The following is a 9313-nucleotide window of genomic DNA, read 5'->3' on the forward strand; positions in this document are numbered from 1 at the left end:
TGATGATCAAGTAAAACCTGACCATCAGATTCCTTCATCTGGTCAAGCTTCCTCTTCATGTTTGTAGCATAGTCATGTGCGAGCCGGTGCAACTGTTTATTCTCATGCTTGAGCCCTCTAATCTCCTGTTTGAGACTCATCACTTCAGCCGCCAATGATTCAACTTGGCGGGTTCGAGCAAATAGGCGTTGGGCCATATTAGACACAGAACCTGCACACTTAACACTGAGAGCCAGAGAATCCTTAACAGCCAACTCATCAGACCGTTTGGAAAGTAGTCTGTTATCTTTGGGAGTGAGAAGGTTCCTGGCCACTACCGCAGCGATCATATCATTCTTTATCACGGAATCCCCAACGGTAAGAGGACCAGTAGGGGAGACGAAGGATGGGCGCCATATGTTGTCTGGAGAAGGCGGGGCTGCCTCTTCAACAAGGTTCAAGTCAAAACGACGGTCGGAGGGGCCAGACATTTTCAAAGGTGTTGAAGAGAGAAGAGGTCGGACAAATCAAGATCTTAGAAGTGCAAGAATGGAGCTTCTACTGGTGGATATTCAAGTGTGCTTTGGAACTTAATGTCAGCCCCTATAAAAATCTACACTCGACGAAGCTTCAGAAATCGAAGAGGCGCCTGCTCAGAAATCGAAGAGGCGTTTGCTTTCTCAAAAGCTGGGCTGCTCAGAGACCACGAGGGTCGATCTCAGAAATCGAAGAGGCGTTTGCTTTCTCAAAAGCTGGGCTGCTCAAAGACCACGAAGGCCGATCTCAGAAATCGAAGAGGTTTGCTTTCTCAAAAGCTGGGCTGCTAAGAGACCACGAGGGCCGATCTCAGAAATCGAAGAGGCACCTACTTTTCCAGCCTTGTCAGCACCTGTCACACGCATACTCAGCTTTGCGGAAATTATGGGCATTCTGTCGAAGATTTCTAGCGAAGTAGAAAGCACATGAATCGTACTGTTCAATCACCCACTTCCCACACGCAACAGTAACTCATGGGTACCACAGATAACTTTGCCAAAGTTCTCTGACAAAGTTGTGACACGTGAAGCTTGCAGCTCCCGCTACATCGCTCTGACCAAGAAGGGTAAAAGAATTGCAAAGAAACAACACTAACAAAGTTTAGACACATAAATTTTGAAGGTCTAGCTACCATATTATTACCCACAAGGGTAAAGGAACAGTACCACTGCTGGATAATTGGAAAGTCCCGGTGTGTCAACTTCTGTGCTTCGTGGTAAGGTAGACTAGCAAACATGCCCAACCTTTACTCACATTCGAGAAAACACTCCCAACATGATTGCTTTCTCCAAAATCGAAGAGGCACCGCCCTCCGAATCTCGAGAGCCAGACTCCCAACATGATTACTTTCTCAAAATCGAAGAGAGGGTAAAGGAACAGTACCACTGCTGGATAATTGGAAAGTCCCTGTGTGTCAACCTTTGTGCTTCGTGGCAAGGTAGACTAGCAAACATGCCCAACCTTTACTCACATTCGAGAAAACACTCCCAACAAGATTGCTTGCTCCAAAATCGAAGAGGCACCGCCCTCCGAATCTCGAGAGCCAGACTCCCAACATGATTACTTTCTCAAAAATCGAAGAGAGGGTAAAGGAACAGTACCACTGCTGAATAATGGGAAAGTCCCTGTGTGTCAACCTCTGTGCTTCGTGGCAAGGTAGACTAGCAAACATGCCCAACCTTTACTCACATTCGAGAAAACACCCCCAACAAGATTGCTTGCTCCAAAATCGAAGAGGCACCGCCCTCCGAATCTCGAGAGCCAGACTCCCAACATGATTACTTTCTCAAAAATCGAAGAGACACCGCTCTCCGAATCTCGAGAGCCAGACCCCCAGCAGGATTGCTTTCTCAAAAATCGAAGAGGCATCGTTCTCCGAATCTCGAGAGCCAGATCCCCGACAGGATTGCTTGTTCGAAAACCGAAGAGGCACCACTTTCCCAACTTCAAGAGCTGGATCTCCTTGGATAAAGCTTGTCTGTAATCTTCACACGCAACATCAGCTTTCCAGATACCACAGACCACTTTTTCAAAGTGCTCTGACAGAGTTAAAACATGTGAAGCTGGCAGCTCCCACTATCGTGCTATGACCAAGCAGGGTAAAGGAATAGCATTATTACTTGATGTTAGGGAGACTCCTATATATGTCGACCTCCATCCCTAACGGACAGGCAGACCTGCAAAAATGCCCAACCCTTTCTCTTATCTGAGAGGGCACTCCCAACGAAGCCTTTCGAAATATTCAGCTTTCTTTCCCCCCGATAATACCTTTGTAAACAAGCTATACTAGAGCAAGAATATCTCATATCATCAGGGTTAAAAGCAAGAGTATCCCATATCATGCTTTTTCCCTGTCTTTTCCTTTAGCCTTGTTCTTATCTGCAAGACAAGGAGAAAGAGAGCAATCAATCAGCACTTGGAATCAAGCTTCCAGCCAAGAACTGACTGCCTGGAACCCCTTACCTGATTACTTACCTGGCATTGCTCTCGAGTACTCATCTTCAACATCTTATGCTTCCAGGGAAGATACCGCATCTGCCTGAGGAACAGATAGGGCAAGTGAGAAGGATACAAGGAAGCATGTGGAGACAAGCGTAACAGCACACGTGCCGATACATCCACTACTCTGTCAAAAGCAAAAGTATCCCATATCAGCAGGGTCGAACGTACTCTAGATTTGATGGACTTGTTTTGACCCTCAAATTCTTCAGTCGGCCTTATACTCTGGAGGAAACCAGAAAACCCTCCAGCCCGGTTCAAGAATAAGCCTGTGGAAAGTTACTTCTTCAAAAGCAAAAGTATCCCATATCATTTCTTCTCATTTTTCTTCTCTTTATCCTTCATGCTGCCTGCAAGATAGGGAGAATGTGAACAATCAGCCGGAGCTCTGATTGCTTACCTTGTCTGTCACCTCTTTCAGCAGATCCCCTAGCCCGGCGACTTGGGGGACTCCTACTACATGGTTTGTATCGCGCTTGACCAAGCCTGAAACTACAAGTAAGCTTCAAGTGAAATTGATACATTACCTTGTGCATCTCCACCAGTTACAGATACCACCCCTGGATGGAGGAAGAGTACTTCCAGAGAAGATGCCACATCTACCTATGAGACAGATAAGGCAAGTCAAGACGATACCACACTCCGGTACTTAGAAGTTTCGTGGTTACGAGATCATTCTCCCACAATATTTCCTAATGTCATTTGTACTAAATCATTCACTTGTACTCACTAAAGGAGAGCTTGAACCTATGTACTTGTGTAAACCCTTCACATTAATGAGAACTCCTCTATTCCGTGGACGTAGCCAATCTGGGTGAACCACGTACATCTTGTGTTTGCTTTCCTATCTCTATCCATTTATATACTTATCCACATTAATGACCGGAGCAATCTAGCGAAGATCACAAAAAGTGACCGTTTTCGCTACCTAGGATCTATCTTGCAAGAGAACGGAGAATTAGATGGAGATCTCAACCATAGAATACAAGCTGGATGGATGAAGTGTAAGAGTGCATCCGGCGTGTTGTGTGACCGGCGTAGGCCACTGAAGCTCAAGGGAAAATTTTATAGGACGGCAATAAGGCCAGCGATGTTGTATGGCACAGAATGTTGGGCGGTGAAGCATCAACACGTACACAAAATGGGTGTAGCGGAGATGAGGATGCTTCGTGGGATGTATGGGCACACGATAAAGGATAAGATTGGGAATGAGGATATCCGAGGTAAAGTAGGAGTAGCCAAAATTGAAGAAAATATGAGAGAAAATCGGTTACAGTGGTTTGGACATGTGCAAAGAAGGCCTACTGACGCTCCGGTTCGAAAATGTGACTACGGGACAGAGGTTCGGGGCCGAAGGGGTAGAGGAAGACCTAGGAAAACTTTGGAAGAGACCCTAAGAAAAGACTTGAGTACTTGGATCTAACGGAGGACAAGACACAAAACCGAGCGCAATGGCGTTCTAGGATTCATATAGCCGACCCCACTTAGTGGGAAAATGCTTTGTTGTTGTTGTTGTAGGTCTAACACGGTGACCCTCTGGTGCTGTTGTGGACTGCAGGCGACTCCATGCCATTGACAAAAGTGAACCGAATCATTCCATGAGCTTATGACCCTGTGAGGGTCCTGCTTTATTTGAGCTCTGATGGCTAGCAGTGCTAGCCTATCTGTCTCATTCCCTTGCTCTGAGCTCCAACAGCACAATAGTGCAGTGAAAAATGAGCATGTTAAGATCAATATGTGAAAAAAAGTGACCATTTTAGAGAGAGAGAGAGAGAGAGAGAGAGAGAGAGAGAGAGAGAGATTGGGTTGAGATGTGAAAATGGTAAGTTTGATTTCAAACTAGGCATGAAATGCTAATTTGAACCGTCTTGTTCTCTCTGTCACTTAATACCTAATGATTCAGGCTTACTCAGTCAATGGTCTACTCGCTAGTCTTTTTCTTCTACAACTGTTGTTGGTCTTTGAGTGCTTGACTTTACTAGTCAACAAATTATGGTGTATTTTCTTACTTCAGAATTTTCCAAGAAAGTGAAAGAAAGACAATGACTTGGTTGAACAAAGACCGACCCCAACGTGTTGTTTACGGAGTAATACTTGGACTCATGATGAGTGGTGGCTTTAAGGTTATTAGAGAAATTGCTGGCATGACTTTAGGTGCTTTGAAAATTTACGAAAATACTTGACTCGTTCTTTGCAATCACTCTTTTTTTTATAGGCCAATTACAGTTTGGTACATAGGCATAAATTTCTTTTGCGCTAATTTTTTTTGTCTCTAGGTGCTTTGAAAATTTACGAAAATACTTGACTCGTTGTATGTAATGACTCATTTTTTTTATAGGCCAATTTCAGTTTGATACATAGGGATAAATTTCTTCTACGCTTATGTTTTTTTTTTTTTTTTCATTCCGTGCGTCAATCATGTGATTTACAGGTAACAACGAATGACTTCTTAATTGTAAGAAGTTGGTTTTTCATCTTCAAACTTGGACAACTTAGTGCTGTGTTAACAAAATGAAAGTAAATTTGGTTCCCAATCCAATGGCAAGTTCTCTTGCCCGAATTATCTTTACTTCTGTTGCGTTTATTAACACGAGGGTATTGAAGTTATTCATACTCATACCCATTCCTTTTCTCTTATATTCATATACTCATGTTTCATAACTTCCTTCATTTCAAGCAAGTAATATCCAACGGATAAAGAGCTTTCTTCTAACTCTAATCTTATAGTAAATAAACAACTCACAAGTGAAACAACTAACAAAGTCGTAAAATTATCTTCTCAAACAAATGATAACCTAGTATTATAGTTTAGTAGTATTTCTTTTTACTTGCAAGCAAAAGGTCGTAGGTTTGAATATTGTGAACGACAAGTTTGATATCAATTTATTTTCCCACTCCTATCGTGTAAATAATATCATTGTATCAAAAAACAAAAACATTAACAATAATAATCTATCGAACAAATGAGAAGTCAGTCCCATGAAGATACCAGAATGAGGGACGTATAGAGCAGAACTTGTCATTAAAATATTTGAGAGGGGAAAAGGTCACAAAATTGGTACTTCAACTTCTGGAGTTTGCTATCAATCTGCATTCAAACCTGCTTGTATACCTATGCTATTACATTCTTTGTCTAATAGACTGCAACCATTTCAGAAACGAAAAAAAACCTAACCTTATTCACATGGTTTTCCTTTATTGCAGCTACTGAACTAAACTATGCTAATGGTATCAACCATTTAAAGTTTTCTTCGGTTCATGAGATCATGTGATGCAGATCCTGCTCCGCTTTATCTGCACTGACCGAGAAAATATCAGCAGGTGCTCTGGTAGAGCCAACAATGATATTCTTAGATTTACATTTCGAGGAGCTTTTGTGGTCATCAAGATAGACTACTATAACAGTGATGTCATCATGAAAGTGCCGCCTTATTCCCTTTTTGATTTTCGTTATGTCATTGTATCTCATCTCCCTCTTCTTTGCAGCTTCTTCAAGAGCAGCTCTTACTAATCTCTTTGCAATACCCTGCAATTGTTAAGCCGATTTTGTGTCACAGAGATGTCCGAAATATATTTTTACACATTCAGATTATTCAAGTCCTACTGTTATTATTACTGTAACCATTTATATCTAATTAGCGGAGAAGTGAAACTTGGACCACTACATTTTCCTGGTTGCATGTTACTGTATACAATAGGTGAAGTACAGGAACTTACAGCTCTTGGGTTTTTGAAAACAATTTCTACTGCTGCATCATCGCTCAACTGTTCCCATAGGCCATCTGAGGCAAAGATCAAAAACAGATCCTGTGGCTTAAGGTTCCTTGTAATGATTGAGGGCTCTGCAGTCATCACTGGCCGTTTCATAGGAACAGGGTTCGCAAATTGCTGGTATATGGGGTCTCTGTTAAACTCCGGCTTCTTTAAATAAACATCACCAATAGATCTTGACACCTGAAATAAAAGAACATTTAGACCATATCCTCCATAACATTTAAGTTTTAACTCCTATAGTGCTATCTCTAAACCCACAAACAAAATTGAAATATGTAATTAGCAAATATTTTACGCCTGAAAATATGAAACCAAATATTCACAAGCTCAATAAAGTTTCATAGAGATAAACAAAAGTAACCGCGCTAGAATTACATTAGCTTCAGTTCTATGCTCTGGGGGGGTTCCTGGAACATACAACTCTCTTTAGAAATCTAAGAATACAAGGAACAAGTTGAACAAGTTTCATTCACTAAAGACATAAAACAATGTTTCGGATTCAAAGTCCGCAAGTTTTTCTAAGGCCAAAATGCTTACTCCTAGATTACCAAATCGAAATTCACTACTTAAAAACTCATAATTTCGCAACAAACATGCATTGTTTCATTAAAAGAATCCCACTGTACCTGAATTATGCCTTTTATCCTCCAAACTCCATGAATATACACCACAGCATGTGAATCATCGGGATGTAGTGCTTCAACCTCCTTCCTGACCTCCTCAACTCCCACATTGTGATCAGTGGACAAGCGTTCTGCCACCACCGGACTCCTCTTACTATCCGAAACTCTCCGGCCAAGGACAGCTCTCGAGTCCCCTAGATTGGCTACATATAGAACATCATTTGATATTGCTCCCACAAGGCAACACGAACCAACGGAAGCGATTTGGGGCATCTTTGGCAAAGATCGCTTCACCAAATGCAAAAAATCTTCTTCAGTGGCACTGAATGCCTTCTTTATCACATCTGCTGACAATCCCCCTTGTTCCATCGCAAATTCTATTAAAAACCCACAAAAAATCTCATAATTTTGAACCAAAAAACACAATCAAATTCAAGTCTTTGAATTACCAACCCAATTTCATCATATACCCTTAAACCCAATTCAAATATTGAAATTTCTAGTCTTTTGCTTAACATAAAGCAGAAAAAAGAGCCATACTGTGTAAATATGGGAGGAGATGGTTGTTGACGAATCTAGAAGCTTGGGGACCGCCATGGCCATCATAAACACCAACATACGTTGCAGAGGGCGAGGTGAAGACCTGACCTTGATCCTCCAAATTCGAATTGGCCTGAACCACAGCGATCGAGTAGTCACCGGAGGCGTGGGACTCCAAGTCCATGTGCCAAAGGCCATCGCCTCCGCCCCCAGCACCACATCGCAACCTCAAACAGCGCTCGAGCAGCCTGTAGCACGAGCGCAGCATTCTGTCTCAGTTCGTCGTCTCCGTTCGTGTGTTCTGGGTTGCGCTTCGATTTGGGTTTTTTGCAGTCGATGCGTTTGAATTTGATGGGAAAGATGACTGAAATTCGAGAGGTTTTTAGAGAGAGAAAGGGAGGGGGGAGAGAGAGAGATGACCGGGAAATCAAAGTCGTGGGGGAGACGCGTGAAGAGGAGGGAAGCAGAGCTTGCTTAATGTGAATCACGAATCGATAATCCTACCTTTCATACGCTCAACTCTGCCGCGTTTTTTTTTTAATTGGTGACCTTTTTCTTTTTGCATTTTGTTATTTTCTCCTTATATTTCGGTCAAAAGAAAAATCTCATATTTCACTCTGTCATTGTCTAATGTGTACAGATTGCCCGGTAAATGCGAATATTTACATTTTGCTAATAAATCACGGTTTTGGGAAAATTCGTCTTTGTGTATTGATAAATTTAAAGGAAAACTAATGAAAAGGGCTTGAAAACTTTGAGTTTTAATGATAAGCACAAAATAAAAGGTAAAGTGAATAGTACCAGGATTGACTTTTTAGTGTAAAAATGTGATTTTTCGTTAAAATGAACAGTACCGGTGCTTTTCGTTAAAGTTCCCTAAATTTAATCGTTGAACATTTCACTTTACAGCTCGCTCTATGTTCACGCTCTTATCAACGTCAACTTCTTTTATGTTCACACTCTTATTAATGACAACTTCTTTTATACCTGCACTTTTATCAATGAATTACAAAATTACTCGTGAGTGTAATTTTCATTTTTTATTTGTTTTTTCCATTTTAATTTCTCATTAAATTATTAATTTTTTACTATATTTTAGTGACTCACTTTTCAAATTATTAGAGATTCATTTTGTTCTTGTATTTGTTTTATACTCATTTTATATGGTGGTTGTTCCTATTTAAAGACTCTACTAAAAATGTTCTTAGCTAGGCCATAGATACATTGTTTAGTTAAAATATGTATGACTAGGAACAAATCCAATCTTGACATGTATCAAGTTCGACTTTTACTTTCTCCTAATGACATGTTTACTTATTTAGGATAAAAAGTTGTAAATTGAGGAAGTTAAAAATGTGCAAGACAGAAAATAAGAATGCGACCAACTACGCCTCAGTGCAAGACAGAAAATAAGAATGCAACCAACTACGCCTCAAATCAACATAATTCTTGAAAATTTAGCTATTAGATTACAATAAATAATGTGAAAACAACATACATTTTATTTTGTATGCATTAGTAATCATAAGGCGAATAATTGCAGAACTTGCTCCATGAAATTAATTACGACTTTAGCACCTAAATATAAAAAAGTTATTCACAAATTTTTTAAAATATTTTTGAAATTATAATTAGTTTTTTTTTTTTTTTTTTTTTGTGTTTACCGGGAATTTATTGTATTTTGCTTTAATGAATTAGAATACATGCACCGTAACGTACAAACTGAAGCAACTCAATATTTTTTAAATGGAGTGGAATTGACTATACAGTTTGACATATTTTTTTGAAATTAATTTATATTTTAGCGTATGTTTTATCTAATTAAGCTTTACAAACGTTTTGAAAACTTAAGAAAAAATGTT

The 9313-nt window shown here is 40.3% G+C and overlaps 1 protein-coding gene across 1 annotated transcript; it reads right to left on the reverse strand.

The window, feature by feature from the left end:
- Positions 1-5508: 5508 nt before the first annotated feature.
- Positions 5509-8007, reverse strand: LOC103453170 (probable protein phosphatase 2C 63). The gene is made up of 4 exons (XM_008392726.4): positions 7452-8007; positions 6915-7288; positions 6232-6468; positions 5509-6040 (listed from the first exon to the last, which is right to left on the reverse strand). Exons 1-4 carry the CDS (start codon positions 7717-7719, stop codon positions 5771-5773), a joined length of 1149 nt encoding a protein of 382 aa, XP_008390948.1. The 5' UTR covers positions 7720-8007; the 3' UTR covers positions 5509-5770.
- Positions 8008-9313: the final 1306 nt, after the last annotated feature.

This window comes from Malus domestica, chromosome 10, assembly GCF_042453785.1.
Source record: "Malus domestica chromosome 10, GDT2T_hap1".
NCBI lineage: Eukaryota > Viridiplantae > Streptophyta > Magnoliopsida > Rosales > Rosaceae > Malus > Malus domestica.

Bases quoted from the DNA above. Each gene is read 5' to 3' on its own strand.
- LOC103453170 (XM_008392726.4), bottom strand. From the start codon at position 7,719: ATGCTGCGCTCGTGCTACAGGCTGCTCGAGCGCTGTTTGAGGTTGCGA. The intron at 7,289-7,451 runs GTATGGCTCTTT...GGTTTTTAATAG, and splicing joins TCTCCTCCCATATTTACACA to AATTTGCGATGGAACAAGGG. The intron at 6,469-6,914 runs GTACAGTGGGAT...CTTTTATTTCAG, and splicing joins GGATAAAAGGCATAATTCAG to GTGTCAAGATCTATTGGTGA.